The 19,801-nt window shown below is 48.3% G+C and overlaps 1 protein-coding gene and 2 long non-coding RNA genes across 4 annotated transcripts; 2 read left to right on the top strand and 1 right to left on the bottom strand.

Annotated features, from left to right (window-relative positions):
• The first annotated feature begins 14 nt into the window (after nucleotides 1-14).
• Nucleotides 15-1,088, top strand: LOC308480262. 2 transcript variants are annotated; one of them, XR_013987966.1, is made up of 2 exons: nucleotides 15-486; nucleotides 698-1,088. It is a non-coding gene; the product is annotated as an uncharacterized lncRNA (long non-coding RNA). The 2 variants fall into 2 exon arrangements; XR_013987967.1 differs by having other exon boundaries at nucleotides 420-558.
• Nucleotides 1,089-6,204: 5,116 nt separating this feature from the next.
• KCNK15 (potassium two pore domain channel subfamily K member 15) lies at nucleotides 6,205-13,306 on the bottom strand. The gene is made up of 2 exons (XM_081011432.1): nucleotides 12,934-13,306; nucleotides 6,205-7,204 (listed from the first exon to the last, which is right to left on the bottom strand). Exons 1-2 carry the CDS (start codon nucleotides 13,259-13,261, stop codon nucleotides 6,297-6,299), a joined length of 1,236 nt encoding a protein of 411 aa, XP_080867558.1. The 5' UTR covers nucleotides 13,262-13,306; the 3' UTR covers nucleotides 6,205-6,296.
• Nucleotides 13,307-13,729: 423 nt separating this feature from the next.
• Nucleotides 13,730-17,221, top strand: LOC308480294. The gene is made up of 2 exons (XR_013988004.1): nucleotides 13,730-13,935; nucleotides 15,543-17,221. It is a non-coding gene; the product is annotated as an uncharacterized lncRNA (long non-coding RNA).
• The last annotated feature ends 2,580 nt before the right edge of the window (nucleotides 17,222-19,801 follow it).

Genomic DNA, 19,801 nt, shown 5'->3' with positions numbered 1-19,801 from the left:
AACCCAAGGACGGTGACAGCAACAAATAATAAACAAACAGGTGCCTTGACTTGATGGCTTCTCACATTCTCTATGAATGGCAGCCACTCTGTTTGTGAAACAAACGCTCAGCACTACAGATGTCCCAGTTCATCACTTCCTGCGGGGTCCCTGGCATTACTTTCTGCACAGTTAATTTGCAGCTTTTGTGCTCTGGTGTTCTCTGTGACGCAGGCTGATCAGACATGGTGAGCAAATGTAGAAACCAGCCAACAGAAACAGTGAAGGAGCAATCCAGGGCCTGATCCTGCTCTCCAAAGTTTCTTTGTAGCTGGACTTTGGTGCTGAGCTTTTGTTTCCCAGGGTGTCTAATATAAAGAGTAAGGCTAACACCCAACTGAAGAAAGCTGAAGTCCTGGTCTACACCTTTAGCAGCATGAGCTGGAAAGGAGATGGCACAGAACTGGTGGTGGACGTATGGATGGCACCACTTCAGGCTGAAGACAGGTGGGTATGGAGATTATCTTTAAACACCTGTAAGAAAGGAACCCACCCTACCATCACCCTACAGCAAGGAAGGTGAGGACCATGAGATTCTTTATGCTCCACCTTGGTCACCAAGATCCTCAGATGGGGCACTTCTGGTGCTTCCCCATACCCCTGAGGTTTGGTCTGATGATTTCAGGTAGCTTCCTTGAACATCTATTATTTTTCTTAGCGGACAGCACCAGTCCAATTCTGGGGAGAAGTGATGCAACAACAGCAGAATGTGAAAACACCAAGAGAGACACAGCAAAGAGCTAACTCTTGCTCTTGACAGCCAAATACCGCATCTCGCGACACTGGGGCAGGGAAGGCACCCAGTTCCCTTTCCCTTTCTCCACCAGTGAGCCAACCACTGTATCCATCCTGCCTGTGGTTTCTGCATATGCTGCCTCATGGAAGCCTTGAGCAGCAATCAATGTCAATGATCTCTCAGGGATCACAGGACTTTCCTCCTACGTGCATGTAGTCCTGAGTCTAGTCTGGATGGTTTGGTTTTCTTTACACAGAGTTCGAAGGTGGTGATTTGCAATAAAGATCTGGCTTCTAATGCCACTATTTTATAAGCCCTGTTCTGTGATGCATCTGACCAATACAGGATAGATAGATAGATAACATTTATATATTGCTTTTGTTCCACCATGGAACCAAATGGAGAATCACCCTTTCAGGCACTGAGCAGACCCAGATCTCCTTAACTTCAGTAAAGTGGGAGCCTCATGTGTCTTCAAGACCATACCCTGGGATGTAGAGCAGGGCTGGAGGATCCCTGGTCCTCCAGATGTTGTTGGACTCCAACTCCCATCAGCCCTAGCTAGCATAATTAGTGGTCAGGGATAGAGATGTGAAGGCCGGGGGGGGGGGAACCATTGGGTTTCTCGCCACCGCAACTGCCACCTGTTTTTCTACTTTTCCAATTTTTCAGACACAAATAGGCCGGAAAAAGAAAATTGGAGAAAAACTGTTTCTGCCCCCTTTCCTCCAGATGTTCCCAGGGTTTTTCCCAAGCTTTCACATCTCTAGTCATGAATGATGGGGGCTAGAGTCTAGCATTTAGAGAGCCTCAAGCTTCCCACCTGTAAATGTAGGGGTGTTCAAACTTTCCAGATATCACCTGTGTGCCGAGAGGCAGGTAGTTGTTCCTGGGGCTGCACTGCATGTGAGTCCAAAGGTATGGAGAACAGCTACATTGGCACTGGAATGCCAGTCTCCTGGGGCACTCATTCCCATGTTCCCTCCAGGAATGAACCGAGGTCTGCAAGTGATTAGAGCTAAATCTCGAAGGGCTCACAAACTATACTTTGGAAGGCTTGATAAGGTAGCCACCCTTGTTTTTCCCTTGGACTCTGCTGCTTTTTATCATAGGAACAAGTGCACAAGAAGCATACAGGGAGCCCTTTTCCAAACTCACAAGAACATTCTCAGCACCCCATTTTGGGACCTTTGCATGCCTCATTTCTGAGACATTTGGGAATTTCTCCTATCATATCTGTTGGCAAATACTAAAAGCTGGTCAGCTTAGAGTGAGTTCACCTCTGAGTAAGCATGCGCAGGATTAGAGCTATGCAGCCCAATCCAGAGCATATGTACTCAGAAGCCGCTATCTTCAATATGGCATAGTCCCAGGTGTTTGTGCATCTGACTCCAGCTTATGTGAGCTTCGATCTGCATTGTATTGTGGCCTTCAAATTCTATCCTGCATTAAAGCAAGAGAATTGTTCGTTGATTTACTTTGAATCATAGAGTTGGAAGGGACTCAAAGCATCATCTAGTCCAACCCCCTTGCAATGCCAGGAATCCTTTGCCCAGCATGGAGGTTGAACCCACAAACCTGAGGTTAAGAGACTGTGGGTTCATTTTGCCTTGTGCTCAGGACACACAGTTTCTCCCTCTGGGTCCAGATGAAACTCAACCGGCTGATCAGTTGGGCAAGCATGAACCCTAGAGTGTCATTGCTGAATGGCGCGCTTCGCTGTGTTGACCACAAGATGGCACTCATTTGTGCCAAATGAGGACATTTTCCAAGCCCTGAAAATGTCACCTATTTTCTATCCTTAGTAAAGAAAACAAGGGTGTCGTCGCCCTTCACTTGCCATGCTGTAGTGCATATTTTTGCATGCACAGTTCTCCTGCAATATACACACGGAGGAGATTGTTCCTATTCCTGGCAACACATCTTACACTTTCAAAATGCAACTGAAGAGATGCGGCGTAAAGGAAACTCAGATATACAGTACATAGAAACTCAAGATATATAAGCTAGGCACCAGAAGGCTCCTTAAACCAAAGTTAGAGTTGCCAAAACAAAATGCCTAGTTGCTATTTTGGGGGGCAAGAAGGCTCTGAAGTCTTATTTTTCAAAGGATGGACTGACAGTCATCGATTCTCTGTTAAACATCTGGCTAGTTCAGATGACAACCTTGAACTAGGTTAAGAACTTTGAGATTTTAAAGAAGAAAAGTCACTTGATCCACATATATATTGGCCTATTCCTACCTTTTTTCTTAATGGTGACACAGACCATTTGTAAGGCAAGAACATTCTTCACAACTGTGAGCAGGGCAGTGGCATGGGGTAGACAAGCTGCAACAATTAACTGAAGGTGACCCGGAAACTACAACTAATCCAGAATGTGGCAGCTAGACTGGTGACTGGGAGCGGCCGCCGAGACCACATAACACCGGTCTTGAAAGACCTACACTGGCTCCCAGTACGTTTCTGAGCACAATTCAAAGTGTTGGTGCTGACCTTTAAAGTCCTAAACGGCCTCGGTCCAGTATACCTGAAGGAGCATCTCCACCTCCATCATTCTGCACGGACACTGAGGTCCAGCTCCGAGGGCCTTCTGGCGGTTCCCTCACTGCAAGAAGCCAAGTTACAGGGAACCAGGCAGAGGGCCTTCTCGGTAGTGGCGCCCGTCCTGTGGAATGCCCTCCCACCAGATGTCAAAGAGAAAAATAACTACCAAACTTTTAGAAGACATCTAAAGGCAGCCCTGTTTAGGGAAGTTTTTAATGTTTAATAGGTTATTGTATTTTAGTGTTTTGTTGGAAGCCGCCCAGAGTGGCTGGGGAAACCCAGCCAGATGGGTGGGGTATAAATAAATTATTATTATTATTATTATTATTATTATTATTATTATTATTATTACGCTGTTCACTGCTCCTGCTCAGGCTGCTCAGAAAAAAAGCATTTTGGTACATGAAATTCATTCCGATTGTGTAGATAAAATATCATGGATAGAATTCTACAGGATATGGTATTAGTGTGTGAAAACAGTCCAAATCCAAGCATAGCCCCAGGCATTCATTTCCAGATGGTGGAGATGTCAGGCACCATCTTGGCACTCAGATATCTTCACTTGGTCGCAGTTTCGAACACTGGTCAATTAGCAAGCAAGATGTTGCACCCATCGGCTGATGCAGATTGCCTGCCGCAGCCTTTTCTAACCTGACGCCCTCCAGACATCTTGGGAGTGGTAGTTCAAAATATCTGGGAGGTCACCAGGACAGGCTAATCTACAAAACACAAGAGCGGGGAGGTGGGGCCCCGTGAGCCTATGCATGTTGCAGCACATAACACAACAGTTAAGTTGATTTTCACTAATATCAGGAGCAGAAAGCCTGGCACACTTTTGCAAGGAGCACACACACCAAGCCCTGGGGGGGGGGGGGAGAGGCTTCTTTGGTGGCTTCTCAGAAGCTGAAGAAATGAAAGGAGTTGGGGAAAGCAAGCTAAGGGACTGAAGTCAAGTAGCAGCTGGTGGCTCTTCCACAGCCACTTCTGCCTATTTTAAAGGGCTGGAACTGTCCCCATGAGAGTGGGAATGTCCGGGGGGGGGGGAGGTAATTGGAGGGAAGGCACTGTCAGCACATGCACGTGTTATGCAGCCAGAGTGACAGGCAGCTGCTAGAAAATTATTTGCCAGGCTCATCAACACCTTTAATTGGATCACTTCTGCTCATGAAAGTTGGCTGACTATACTGGTATCACGTTACCAGCTTCCGGTGGCTTAAAAAAACCTACAGTCTTTTTATAGAGCTTCTTTCTTCCCACACCCAGCTAAATGCTGCCTTCTGCCCCAATACACTTTTAAAACTGGCACAGTGACATTGCACAAGGAGCAGAATATTTTCGTGTGTTGCCTTTATGGATTAAAATCAGTGGTGGAAAGCTGAGGGTGGGGAAACTGTGGCCCTCTGGTTGTTGATACCCCTGGCTAACAGCCACAGTGGATGGAGCCAATATTAATCCAACACAACAGCCATCACATAAACACACCCAAAGGTAATAGCATGCTGCAGAGTTGTAAACAGGTTGAGCGATGAGCCAAGTGTGTGGATCTTCAGACTCGCACCTCTGGCCAGATGTACAGCCTTCCTCTGGAAAGCAAGGAGGCCTCCCAGTTTCGAGAAAATCAGGCTGTGCAGAATGCTGATTGGCTGGGCATTGTGACAGTCACAAAGCCACCTCCCTTCCTCCCCTCTTATCTCACTGGGCAGAGTGCTGATTGGCTGGGCATTGTGACAGTCACAAAGCCACCTCCCCTCCTATCTGGCTGGGCAGAGTGCTGATTGGCTGGCCCTTGTGGCAAATACAAAGCCAAAGCACTTCCTCCCAAATCTAGTGTTCATTCCTTTTTTAAAAAATCAAATCAAATCAAAGCCTGCCTAAAGTCCCCACCCCCTCAAAACATAGCTTCAGGAATAGGTTTATGTGTCATTAGAAGAACAAAGATGTGGGGAGTGGGAGGGAAGCAGAGCTCACCCCCAGAATAAGAACAAAAAAAGGCCCTCAATCCTGTAGGACGGTGGTTTTTCAACCAGTGTGCCGTGGCACCCTGGGGTGCCTTAAAGGATGGTCCAGGATGTCGTGGGCAACACTGGCCTCTGTCCCTCTTTCCCTCCTCTGATGCCCTCTTGCATCTCTGCCTCCCCAAGGCTTGCACAGCTGTTTGTTGCAGCAGCCCTGGCTATAAGCTCCCCAGGTGAATGGTGCCTCTGGGGCTGGCCAGGGGGTGCTTCCCCGGCCCCTGTGGGGCAGTATGAGGAGGAACCTCTCTTTGGGGGAGCTCAAAGACCGGGGGCAGCAGCTGCAGCTGCCCAGAGGACTCACAAGGAGAGGGGAGAAGAGAGGAGGCTGAGGGAACCCTCCACAAGGGATGGGTAAGGGGCTGCCAGCTCTACAGGCAAGGGGTGACATAACTGGACTCCTGAGCCCCACAGGGGTGCCGCAGAAAGAATGTAGTTGGTCAAGGGAGCCGTGGACCCAAAAAGGTTGAAAATCTCTGCTGTAGGAGGTACATCTGTACACTCCTACAGTTGGGGGTAAAGCCAGGACAAACCTAGAATGCCGGCTGCAATGATGTAATTGAGCATTATCTATGTATTTTCCCCTGAGGCAATAATTAGGGCTTTCTGCAGATGACTTGACAACTTTGATGCACTGTGGGGTTCTATTATTTAAGTCCCCTAAAACACTTAGCTTCTCCTGCAATTGTTGTGACATACTCTGTTGCTGGGAGAAGCTATTTTCCACTATTCGTATTTTATAAAAGCAGTGCTCAGGCAAGTGCATTGTGGAGCTGGCAGCACTGCGGGTTGGTAGCCATTTTGGGTTGTGCCTACAAAGGAAAAAGAAGAATAAAGGAGACGAAAGAAAGGCAACCAGAACAACCCAGCGTCTCAGTTAATAATTTATCATCAAAAGAAGTTCAGGAGCAGAACACAGCTCAGAGTAATAAAAAAAAAGTCCCAAAAGAGCATGCACATTTATCAGATAGACTTCCTCCGCAGCTGGGAGTGCTCCCGGCAGCTGGGACTATTGGACGACAGAGTGCTCCGGGGGGAAGACAAGCCAGTGTGGTCCTTACCGCCCAGGGAGACTTCCATGATTTTGTAAGAAATGGAATTGTAATATACAAGGTTGGTGTGGCAGTTGAAGGCCTCTGGTTGGGAAGGAACTGGGCTCCTGCTTAGCCGCGGCCGGTAGCACAGGCAGTTGCAGAAGGAAGGGACTCTCGTGGTGGAGCCTGAGGACTTGCCCCTCTGTCTCCCGGCCTCTTCTTGCATCAACGGCAGGAGGTTCATCTGACTCGTCCCGTCTTCGATGGGGAGCAGGAGGTCGTTCCTGCCCCGGTTCTCCTCCCGGCTGATATAATTCCTGGCCCTCCTCAGAGACGCCCTTTCCTCTTCGTCCCGCCGCTCGTCTTCCGAGTTCATAATCAAAAACCGAAAGACGACCAAGTTGAGGAAAGCCCCGATCACCGTCAAGCCCACCAGGATGTACATGAAGCTGAAGGCAACGTAAGGGGGCTTCTTCTGCAAAGCTTCGTGCTTCTGCAGGGCCACAAAGTCTCCAAACCCAATGGTGGTCAAGGTTATGAAGCAGTAATAAAAGGCATGGAAGAAAGTCCAGCCTTCAAAATAGGAGAAGGCGGCTGCTCCGATGCCCAGCGTCCCCATGCAGGAGAGGAAACCCACCACCACCATGTTCTTCATGGAGACAGTTGGCTGCCTCATTCCCAGGCACCTCTTTATTTTCTTCAGCACCATTCGGACCAGGATGTTCATGCGCTCGCCAAGGCTTTGGAACATCACCAGGGTGAGGGGAATGCCGAGGATCGCATAGAACATGCAGAAAACTTTGCCAGCATCCGTTCCAGGTGCGGCATGTCCGTAACCTGTGGCAAAAGAAGAGAAAACATAAGCATTTCTCTAGATTGCATATTAATGAATGGAGAACCATGTCAACACAATCCTTTGTCACAAAATTATTTTCCCCCCCCCCAAAAAAAAATGGTTTTATTTAGTCCATTCCTCCAAGGAGCTCAGGATGAAACACAGAAGCCCATTTTTGATCTCACAAAACCCTGAGAGACAGTGAGTGGCCCAAAAATACCCAGAAAGCTTCTTGGATGAATAGGGGGACCTGAACCCAGGTCTCAGGAATCCAGTTCTGTATCTCTCCTCTGATTTTGGGGGGCATTATTGTTGCTACAAGGAACGCAGGTGGCGCTGTGGGTTAAACCACAGAGCCTAGGACTTGCCGATCAGAAGGTCGGAGGTTTGAATCCCCGCAGTGGGGTGAGCTCCCGTTGCTCGGTCCCTGCTCCTGCCAACCTAGCAGTTCAAAAGCACATCAAAGTACAAGTAGATAAATAGGTACCACTCTGGCGGGAAGGTAAACGGCGTTTCCGTGCACTGCTCTGGTTCGCCAGAAGCGGCTTAGTCATGCTGGCCACATGACCCGGAAGCTGTACGCTGGCTCCCTCGGCCAGTAAAGCGAGATGAGTGCCACAACCCCAGAGTCGGTCACGACTGGACCTAATGGTCAGGGGTCCCTTTACCTTTACATTATTGTTGCTACAGGTCATTTTTCATTGGTACTGCAATTCTAATCCATTTTAATTTGTATGTTGCCCAGAGAACTCAGGTTATCAGCTGACCCAAAATATGAAATAAGTAAATATTTGCCTTGATTGCATTATAGAGGTTCTCAAGCACATGTCCAAATTATCAGTCTGATGACCCCACATGTCCTAATTTTCAGCAGTTTTTCATATCACCCACTTGAGTCGCTTCTAATTTAATCAAGTGTGAGCTTCACTTGGTGTGCTTCAGTTAGTATTGCCTTTGATGTACATCATCATTGAACGAAGCAACTGCTCCAGGAGATAAGGTGAGCCATAGGGAAAGCTGAGACTGCAGAAGGGGGAAATGTTAATGTTTGTCCATCGTCAATAGCTTCTTCCTGGGCCCCATTTTCAAAACAGTCAGATAAACAAGGAGAGAGGACCACACCAAGGTGGCTGCAATAAGCCCAACAGCGTTATAATTCCTCATGGCAGTAGTTCAGCTGTACAAGCCTAATGGAAGCTGGTAATCTCTGCAATACACAGAGGTAAAAGTAATTGGATGGACCATTACACTACAACTTGCTGTAACTGTTGTGGACAGAAGAGCCATCAAAAGCCATATTCTAGTCCCAGCAAATGAAACTCTACCATTTAAGCCTGTTTACACTCCACAAGATTAGCCCATCACATCAAACAGCCTCCAAGTAACAGATCAAAAGCCTGACTCATTAAAGAGCAATCATCTATTGCTGTTGCCATTTTGCTGAGTTATGGGATGGAAGATGTTTAATAGTAATCGACCGTTTCTTTTATTCTGAAGATTTTTGATGCAATTTCCATTGAGCTTCCAACAGATTGTTTTAGATCTCATAAACTTGCCTTGGACACTCTTCAGTGGAAATACAGATGACAGACTTTAAAAATAAATAAGGTTTAAATCATCCCTGGAAAGTCTATGACACATTGTAGCATATTTCAGTATATGAAAATATTTCTGATCCTGTATTATGATTCCTTCTGCCCTCGTAGCATCTAACAATTCATTAAAAGCTATAATAAGAAAACAGCAAAAAGTAGTAGAACAAACAGGTCTCTCCCTCTCAAATAATGTGAAAGAGCCATATTTTTGCTGCTCATCAAAAGACAAGCAGGGACAAGGCCAGGTGGGCCTCTTTAGAGGGAGAAAGAATCCCACAAACAAGGATCAAATGTTGTGTATCTGCTTGCCGTTCCTCATGCAGGCATCTCATACCTTTCTAATGCAAGCACCTGCCAAACTGCAGATGATGGAAGGTAACAGAGCTCCACCTCTTGATGTTGACCTTAATTCCCACATACGTTAGCAAACCATACACCTATGTAGGGGAAATGCTGTCCATAACATAGCTGTCAAATATCTGATGCTAGACAAAGGCTAAGTCCAGGAAATGGTTTAAAGCAGCCTTTCCCTACCCTGGTGCGCTCCAGTTCTCTTGGATGACAATTCCCATCTACTGCAGCTAGCATAGCCAATGGTCACGGATGACAGCAGTCGTAGTGCAAAATAATTGGGGTAGCCTAGTCTGAGGGGCCTCTGCAAGCCAAGGGTGTCTAACTATCAGCCTTACCCATATCGTTGGGTTACAACTCCCATCAGCCCCAGTCAGCATAGTCAATGGTCAGGAATGATGGGAGTTGTAGTGGGAGGGCCAAATGTCAGTCACATTTGCTATAGACTATCTGGATGGAAGCCCACCTAGAAACCACATGCAAGTTGTTTTGAGTTCAGAGGATGGGTGTGGAATAGGTGTAATAATAGGGGTGGTGCACTTGGCTCCACATAGTATCCCTCCTGCATCTGTTGCCATGGTGACCTAGTAGTCACCAGGAAGTTTGTCTGGAAGAAGACAAGCCATGAAACCAGGTTCAGATGACAAAGCCAAAGCATGGCTTGGCTCGCAGCGGTGCAGGAGACCACACTTTCAAACAATGCTGTAGTTTGGCTTAGCATTATGTGCAAACCAGCTCACTGGGCCAATGTTTTCATTGAGCTGTCCACCATGGCCCCAAGATCTGTTAAGTCTCACCACCAACACAGACCTCAGTTATTTCTTTACAATATTTATTAATTGCCTTTTGCTGCTCATCAGAAGACCCCCCCCCAAGCCAATATACAGTCACTAAATATATGCACATTTGGAATTTGGGGCCCAGTGTGTATCGCTTTACACTTACATTAACCATCGCCTGCCATTTTGTTGCCCGCTCACCCAAGTTCGGAAAGATCCTTTTGGAATGCTTGTAGTTTTTTCCCACCACTACCCTGTCATCTGCAGACTTAGCCACTTCACTGTTAACCCCCAACTTAAGACCACTTAGGATTGTTAAATAACAAACAAACCCTGGTCCCAACAGAGATCCTTGAAGAACCCCAATTCTTACAGCCCTCAATTAATGGATCTGTCCATTTATTCCTACTCTCTTCTTCCCTTTTTTAAAGCCAGTTACCAATCCATAAAAGGCCCCATCCTCTTATCCCATGACAACAACATTTGCTCAGGAGCCGCTTTCCCTTGCCTCATGGCAGGGACACCCCTTGGTGCCAGTTTCCTACAGCAGAGACAGTCAGCAAGAGGACAAAAGGCTGAATGCTGATGATGAGAGCATCATGCACAGCCGATGGGAGTGACATACACGCCACAGGAAAATGACGACAGCATGGCATGCCCATTTATTATGCCAGACGTCTGCAGGTCCAAAGCCAGCAGGACACTGTCCTGTTCCTTCTGGTTTACCTCGCCCCTTGTGGGAAAGTGCCATCATTGATGCTAACTGTACTTTGCAAAGAACAGGCAGTTCAAGATGAACATCCTGGATACAGACAATGTAGACAGTATTTATATATTTGCAGCAAATGGAGCAATTGCTTTTATAATGGGATGAGAGGGGAGCTGCTATTGAACAATTGTTGTCCTTCCTTATTGCAATGTCTAAAAGGTTCTTTCTCCTCTGAGGATCAATAAAGAACTTCATAGTTGCTCATTAAAATGAATATTCAGGACATTAGCTCCCCAGACAGTGAATGGCATGATTGTCAGTGACCCAAAAACGCCAGGGAGAGAACAGGGACAGGTCTGCCTGCTGAGTTGTTTGCTCCCTGCAGCAAGCACCCATAGGTGCTTGTTATCCATCTTCATGCCCTTAACTCTTCACCGGCTACTAGCCATAATGGCTGTTCCACCTGCACTGTCAGAGGCATTGTGCCTCTGAATACTAGTTGCTAGGAATCGCAGGTGAGAAGAGTGCTGGTGTGCTCATGTCCATCTTTGCAGGCTTCCCACAGATATCTAGTTGGCCACTGTGGGGACAGGAAGCTGGAGTACATGGCCCATGGGCCTGACCCAGCAGGGATTGTCTGGAGTTCTTACATACTGACACCACATAATGCAGAGAGGCGAGGAACCTGAACCCCTATAGATGTTGTTGGACTCCCATTGGGCCAGCGGTCAGAGATTACGAGAGTTAGGTGTCGGTGCAGAAATTATAGGTGGCGCAGTGGAAAATGCAACAAAAGTGAGCATGAGAGGATCTTGGCTGCTTTTAATGTGGCTGTGGAACTGTAAACCCTGTGGACACTTGGTTTTATGTGGTGGCAATTTATGCTCATCTCTCAAGAAGCAAAAGTGTCCTCAAATTCACTTGATCGTTATGTAGTGCTTTGATGTGCTTGAAGAGAGTTGGATACCTGCCAAATGGGTAGTGCTGGGTCTGAAGCTTGGCTGAGAAATCATGTACAGTGGTACCTCGGGTTAAGAACTTAATTCTTTCTAGAGGTCCGTTCTTAACCTGAAACTGTTCTTCACCTGAGACACCACTTCAGCTAATGGGGCCTCCTGCTGCCGCCACACGATTTCTGTTCTCATCCTGAAGCAAAGTTCTTAACCCGAGGTACTATTTCTGGGTTAGTGGAGTCTGTAACCTGAAGCAGCTGTAACCCGAGGTACCACTGTATTTTGCCAAGAAAACTCTGCCCCCAATTTCAGGTGAAAGCTGGCTGTGGCTTCACGGTAATGGAGACAAAGCACTTGGTACGTACTTGCAGGTGCCCTTCACTATATTTGCTCCATGTTTTCTAGGGCTGAAGCCCAGGTTGAAATTTGACCCTGCTGATGCCCAGCTCATGTGGACTGAAGATAGCTCACGGTCTCCTGGAGGACCCACTGATCAATTTCTGCCAGAACATCTAAAACTTGTTGGAAGTTGGCTTCTTGCTAAGAACGATAGACTAGATGGAACTTGAGCTGGTCCAGCAAGGAACATCTTATATTCTTAAAAAGAGAATGTTCTACTCATGAGGTCTTTCAACATGTTTGGAAATGACATTAAGCCAGATGCGTGGAGAGGGTGCAAGATGGCACACATTGCTGCCATTCCTAATCTCCTGGGCATTCAAGGGCTCTCTATGCACAGTCTACACATGCACAACCTGAGCGCAAGAAGGCTGCCCCTCCCTACTACATGAACCTTACAAAATGTAAGTTGCAGATCACACTATGGCAAAATGCATACAACCTGCATGTACATATATTGGTTCACACACCAAGCCAATGAAGAAAGTGCAGAATCAACTTCCCTTCTGCACATTTCAGCCGAGCATGGTTAACTCTGATGTAAAAATGGCTAGGTTGACTAGGTTGATACTGGTTAAGTCTTTACTGATGGCAAACATGAACCCCTGCATTGTACATTTAACACACATCAGTGGACTGCAATGGGGATCTGGGGAGGTGGAGAAAGGGGTCAAATTGGGCAAGGTGGAAGCAAGCCCACACCGACTCCTGGTCCAGGAGTGGGAAACCTGTGGCCTTCCAGATGTTGCTGGACTGGACTCCAACTCCCATCGTCCCTGGCCATTGACCATACTGGATGGGGTTGATGGGAGCTGGAGTCCAAGGACCTCCACAAGCTCTCCTGTCCCTGCCCTGGAGAGTGGCAGAAGAGAGCCCGGCGCACCCAGCGATGGGTTGCTTTGGGGATCGCCCTAAATGGGAAGGGGGATCCCGCCGCGCACTCACCGATGGTGGTGATGACCGTGATGGCGAAATAGAAGGAGCCGGCGAACCTCCACTGCGTGCCTGCTCGGTGCGGCTCGGCCCGCAGCGCCAGGCGCTCGAACTCGCGGTAGTCCTCGGCGGTGAAGCGGTACTTCCTCCGCAGGCCGCTGCGCTTCTGCTCCAGGAGGCGCTTGTGGCCGATCTCGGCCTCCGACTCGAGCGCATCGAAGACGGCGGCGCCCACCAGCAGGTAGGAGAAGACGCACACGATCAGCGAGAGCGTGCGCAGGTTCTGCCGCTTCATGGCGAGGCCGGCCGGCCGGGCGCCGCTGCCCCGGGCACAGCGCATCAGCCGGGGGGGCGCCGCCGCCGCATGGCACCGCCGCGCGGGGAGCTGCCGGCCTCGGCGGGCGACGGCCTCCTCGGAGCCCGGGGCATTCGCGGCGCAGCCTCTCCCCGGAGCCCGCCCACCCCGGCTCCCGCTCACATCGAGGGTCGCTTCTCGTCGCGCAAGAAGCGGCTACCGGGAGAGCACAACCCCCCCTCCGGAGCCCAGGTTCCCGCGAAGCACCGGAGGCGGCTCCGTTCGTCCTCAGCGCCTCGGTGCAGCTCCCTCCTTGCGCCGATCGCAGCCACGCAGCTCCGGAGGCGAGGAAGAGGAGCCGGCGCTGCTCCCCGCCGCTGCTCCCCGCGTGCTCCCGCCGCAGGGACTCGCCGGACCCGGCCACGCCTCCGCTTGCCAGCGCCGGCTGCGAGGAGGAGGGGCTGGCGGGGCCGGGGCTGGCGCGCGGGGACGGGCCACACCTACCTACAGCGCGCCCGAGGAGAAGGCAAACGGATCGGTACTATTCCCACGGCCGCTCTCTGAACGACCCTCTCGCCTTCTGCTCCTTTGCGCGATGCTTTTGCAGCGGGGATTTAAGGCTGTCGATTCAGGACGAGGAAAAGCCCAGAAACGGGATAAGATCCAAACCTAAGAACAGCCGTCTTCTTTCTTCTTCTTTGGCGGTCACTCGTAGCCGAGTAAGATTGTCTTCCATAAACACGGTTTTAACAGCGAGTCCGTAAGTGACTGTGGAGGCCAATTCTGGACCCACACGTCCTTCCACAATGGGGACATTGGTTTCCGGGCGGGACTTGATCACGGTTTGGATTTGCCAAGCGTGCCTTCCTCGTAGCACGTTTCTCCCTTGCGTCCTGAGTGTCTTCAAGCCTATGACACCTTTGGTAAAGGCTGTTCTTGATCTGGTCCTCTTGGTTCCTTTTAGGAAGCATAAGGCTGCTTCCTAAAAGGATGCAAGAGGACCAGACCAAGACCTCATCCTGTTCTCAGAGCCAGATCACAGAATCAGAGAATTGGAAGGGCCTCGAGGGTCATCTAGCCCAACCCTCTGCAATCCATGACAGATGGCTATCCAGTCTCCACTGAAAAACCTCCAAGGAAGGGAATCCACCACCTCTCAAGGGAGACCATTCCACCTCTGGGAAACCTGGAAGGAGGACTTCCATTGGTCTCTCAGTTTGTGATCCCTAGCATGCTGTCTCCAACAAAGGAGGTGGAACAGAGCCATTGCGGTTAGTAGCTATGGATCACATTCTCTGTGCCTTTGGTTAATACCCTCTTAAAGGCATCCAGAATTGTTGCCGTCATGAATGACATCTTGTGGATAGCTCAGTTGGTTAGAGTTTGGTGCTGCTGATAACACCAAGGCTGCAGTTTTGATGCCCATATGGGAAAGGCGCATATTCCTGCCTTGGACTAGATGATCCTCAGGATCTCTTCCAACTCTACAGCTCTATGCTTCTATGCCCTTGAGTCCCTTCCAACATGATTCTAATGTTGTGACCTTTTCCAACAGGGGGAGTTGCTGTGACTCCTTGACCATTTTGGTTTCCCCTTTCTTACACTTTTCCAGCTCTGCAATATCCTTTTCAAGGTGAGACAACCAGAACGATACACAGTATTCCAAGTCTGGTCTCACCCTAAGAACATGAGAAGAGCCCTGCTTGGATCAGGCCAACGGCCCATCTAGGCAACACTGTGTTCTCAAAGTAGTCAACCAGATGCATATGGGAAGTCCAAAAGCAACAGCTCAGTGCAACAGCCGTCTCCCACTTGTGATTCCTATCAACCGTCAAATAAATTTGCACAACACATTATGGATACTGGCAGTTTATTATAAACCCCTTTCCTAATGATTGCTGTCATGAAATTAACCTTTTCCACGGCTGCCACTCACAAGGTCAACATCAGCAGTGAACTCTCCTAGTCATTCATGGCTTGTTCATGTCCCATTAGTGTATATATTAAATTAGAGTGGGTTTTGGTTTTTTTGCTCCAATGTGCATTATTTTACATTTGTTTACATTGATTCACATTTGCCATTTTACTACCAATTCACTCAGTCTGGAGTTCTTTGCAATCCCTTTCCGTTTTAACCACTTCGAACAGTTTTGTATCATCAACAAATTGGCTACCTCACTAATCACCTCTTAACTCTGAATTATTTCCGAACAAGTTAAAAAGCACATGCCCAAATGTCAATCCTTGGGGGACACCACTTTCTACACCCACCCATGGACAGAACTGTTCATTTATACCTACTCTCCTCTTCCTATTTCTTAACCAGGCCATGGAGGGAAGGACCTAGCCTCTTCATCCTGCTGCTGAACTCACTCAACTGCTGAACACACTTGTTACCTTGATGCTTTGTCACTGGGACTGAGAGACTGCATCAGCTGAGGCACCCCTCTTGCTCATGGAATGGACTCCTTCACTCAATTGTTTTTAAGTTTATAACCCTAGCTAGCTTTCTCCAGCTGCTAAGGCAACTAATTAGATCAGGAGGTTCTTGTTTGAAAAGCACAAGGAGGTGTGTGTCTCAACAACAGAGCTCACACAAATTCCAGTCAGGAGGAGTTTGATCAGAAGAGGTAATGAGATAAAAGAAAGTGCTTCTGTCAGTATCTTTTTTTAGCCCTATGCAGGTGTTCTGATCATGTGCAAAACTGATACATCAGCAGAGATGTGCATGCTATTTTAGGAAACGAGGACATTGCATAAATATTACTAATAAAAAATACAGTTTGAATGGGTAGAATGGGTAGGATAGCTCCAGCTACATTTTGAAGTAAGTGAACTCATGCTCACATCACCATCTAAAGAGCTGCCCCAATTCCATAAGACCATTAAGTCCAGAGTCTAAATTTACCTAACGGCATCATTGTATCCACTAAATATCCTTTCACTTCTTATGTGACAATAAGTGGGCGGGGGGCGGGGGGCTGAATATGTTTGCAAACTGGTTCCTCCTACGGTAATTATTTTCCCAGTTCTTGTCACATAAGGCCTGGGGATATGTGAGTTACTAAGGTGTCTGGAAGAACAAAGCTTACTCTGCATTTCACTGATATATCAAACTAAGTGGCATCTAATGATTTTAATCCAGTAGCAAAGTTACCAAATGCTATACAAGACATATCGAAAGCTATACTAGAATGGGACTGCGCTGCTTAACATGCACTGTTGAAAAAGGTGCTAATTTGATTCATTTGAATCAAAGCCAAGATGGTGTCAGTATAAATTTAGCTCCCAGCTATTCTTGCTGATAAATAGCCCACTATCATCCACATCCTTCTCCCACTCCCAAGCAAGGCTGCTAAGAGGTTGAAGGGTACCCCAGCACAAAAGGATGCAGGTGGCACTGTGGTCTAAACCACTGAGCCTATTGGGCTTGCCGATTGGAAGGTCAGCGGTTCGACAACGGGGTGATCTCCCGTTGCTCTGTCCCAGCGCCTGCCAACCTAGCAGTTCGAAAGCACACCAGGACAAGTAGATAAATAGGTATCGCTGCAGCGGGAAGGTAAATTGCATTTCTGTGTGCTCTGGCTTCCATCACAGTGTTCCGTTGCACCAGAAGTGGTTTAGTCATGCTGGCCACATGACCTGGAAAGATGTTTGCGGACTAATCCCAGCTCCCTCAGCCTGAAGCAAGATGAGCACCGCACTCCATAGTCGCCTTTGAGTGGACTTAACTGTCCAGGGGTCCTTTACCTTTACCTTTTTACCTTACTCCAGCACAATCCACCATGTGGTTAGACCATACGTTCACCGTGTTTGGTATCTCAGAATGTGAGGGTTGATAACTTTTAGATCAATATTTTCCCTGCAGTTCCGTTTCTGTTGTTTTATAAACCATAATAGAGCAAGCAGATGGCTAGCTCTGAAAGAGGGGGAGGGGGGAGCCACTCCTCCATTTTTAAATACAGCTGGTTAAAAACCACCATGTCTTTGTGCGCAAGGGGGGGGGGAAGAAAAAGTAACCTTCAGAACAACATTTTGATATATTAATATATTTGATATATTGATAAGCTGTATTTTAAGCCATATTTTAATTAACTGCTTGTTTGTTTGTTGTTTTTCTATTATGTTTTATTGTAATTCATATTTGGTGTTAGCCGCCCGGAGCCTGGCCCTGGCCAGGGAGGGTGGGATATAAATAAATTATTATTATTATTATTATTATTATTATTATTATTATTATTATTTTAGCAGCAAATCCCATGACATTCAGGACTTTTTATTATTATTTTAATGTAGAACGTCTGAATTTCAGTGACACTCCTCCTCACACGCACACACTGAATGTATGAAGGTTGCCGCATACACTCAAAGGGCAGTGAGGCTGCAGCTCTGGCCCTGTCCTGAGGTCATGCACCTGTCCCCAGTGTGCTCAGGTGTGGGCACCTACAGGGGGGAAAATAACACCTATGACCGTGGCAGATTTGGGAGAAATCATAGAATCGGAGAGATGGAAGGGACCACAAGGGCAATCTGTTAGGATATAGTTCCGTTCCACCTTAAAAGGAACAGGCATGACTGTAGTGTGTCACATGCCTGTTTACTTCCAGCACAGTCTGCTGGGAACTTCCATTTGTATATTGCTTTTGCTATACTGCTGTTGTGCTTGGACACAAAGGGAAGCAGACATGGTTTTTCCTTTGTTCCTGAATTATGCTGAATAAATGCCTGTAAATAATGCTTACACATGTCTCTGTCCGCCACTTCCATTGTGAGAAGTTATTCACGCTGCTGACTAGAGCGTGCCAAGTCTCTAAAGGTCTCTGAGGCTTGCGTCGCTGCTTGATGCTGTTCTGAGGAATGGAGATCACCCGGCTGGTGGCTGGTGGCTGGAGCCAGCTGGGGGGCCTGCCAATTGCCCCCGTCATCCCGGACGCATCCCAACATAATCTAGTCCAACCCACTGCAATGCAGGAATCTTTTACCCAATGTGGGGCTCAAACCCACGACCCTGAGATTAAGAGACTCGTGGTGTTCCGACTGCGCTATCCCTTATGTGTATGTACCACTATTTAAAATCAAATCAACAGATCCAGGCTTGAGCCATAGCTGTCCACCGTCCCGTATTTGACAGGACACTCCCTTATCCCCGCGCCGTGTCCCGCTGCTGTCCCGGATTGATGATGTCCCTTAAATTTCCCGGGTTTCCTGCTTGCCCAGCTAGGGAGGGAAGCAGTGGCTCGGGGTCCTCCGCCATGAGAGAGAGCGCATGCATGAGCTGCCACGTCTCCGTCTCTCCCTTTTCCTCCTCAGGGGCGCGTTGTAAGGAGACGGGTGGCGGCGGGTGGGCAGGCAGCCCCTCTCTTGCGAGACTTCCACCGTGCTGCCAGGGGAAGCCGGAGGCGGCCTGAGGGAGGAGGAAGAGGAGGGGATGAGGAGGGTCGCAGAAGGGCGGCGCTTCAGCGGCCGCAGTGGTGCCGCAACCGCCTCATGCCGGGCTCACGGGTGAGAGTCTCTCTTCCTCCCTCCCTCTTTCTCAGGCGGAGAAGGGCCGATGGAACTCCTCACGCCAGGACGACAGCAGCCCCGATGTGCATAAGCTAAGCAAAATCCCTTATTTTGGCTTCTGATCCCTTATTTTCAAGGCTGCTAGTCCCTTATTTTCAAATCTGTAAATTGACAGCTATGGCTTGAGCCACTGTAGGTGCACCTAAAGGATTTTCAGGGCTTACTGTCTAACTGCACCTGTAGAGTAGCATTGAGCTGAGGCATAGAGGAAGGATGAGTAGCAGAGGTAGGGAGACTATCAGGGCAATCGTGAGCAGCATCTGATTGGACAGCAGCTGCCCCCTTTCAATTCCACGTCTCCCGCATGGAGGCAGAAGCAGAGTCAGGAGAACAGAGGCTTTCAGCTATCATGGGTTCCATGAGCAGTGTTGGGCTAGAGGAGGAATCGAACTTGGGTAGATGGGGTTGGAAGATGGTGGGAATGGTGGATGTGACATGTGACTCCTCTGTGTTTTCAACAGCAGCAGCTACTTGTCCTAATGAGACAAACAGATGGGATTTAATTGTGCAGGAAGGAATATGTAAGTCGCTGCCCAGAGAGAGAGAGAGAGAGAGAGAGGAGAAACAATTGTGTCTCTCACCTAAGGCTTTGCTTAGAATTAAGCAGAGACACAGGAGGAAGCAGAGCTTTCATATCTGCATCTGAAATGCACACCCCCTGCCAGCTGACAAGCATCAGCCTAATTAGGCAGGGGGAGAAACCAGGCTGAGCTCCTTCCCTTAATGAGGCCAAACTGGAATTTAGTTCCATCCCCAGACTGCATAGTCTTGGAAGAAGGGAAAGGGAGCTTTCGTATCTCCGCACAAACTCGAATTTTGGATTTTTTTTATTCCTCTTGGAAACCAGCTCAAAGATCCCTGCAAAGCATCATCGGTCAAGTCCTTAGCTGATGACAGATGCTGATTCAGGACACCCACGCACTCACCGGGATCAGCAAACAAGTCCCAGAGCCGGGCATCATCTGCCTACAGAAAACACCCCCACCAACTTGGAAGACTTTAAAAGGATTGGACATATTC

Source organism: Podarcis pityusensis (genome assembly GCF_964106645.2).
Source record: "Podarcis pityusensis genome assembly, chromosome: 6".
NCBI lineage: Eukaryota > Metazoa > Chordata > Lepidosauria > Squamata > Lacertidae > Podarcis > Podarcis pityusensis.
The sequence above is the reverse complement of the archived record's forward strand: the minus strand, read 5'-3'. Positions and strand labels throughout refer to the sequence as shown.

Bases quoted from the DNA above. Each gene is read 5' to 3' on its own strand.
- KCNK15 (XM_081011432.1), bottom strand. From the start codon at position 13,261: ATGCGCTGTGCCCGGGGCAGCGGCGCCCGGCCGGCCGGCCTCGCCATG. The intron at 7,205-12,933 runs GTGAGTGCGCGG...CTTTTGCCACAG, and splicing joins CACGGTCATCACCACCATCG to GTTACGGACATGCCGCACCT.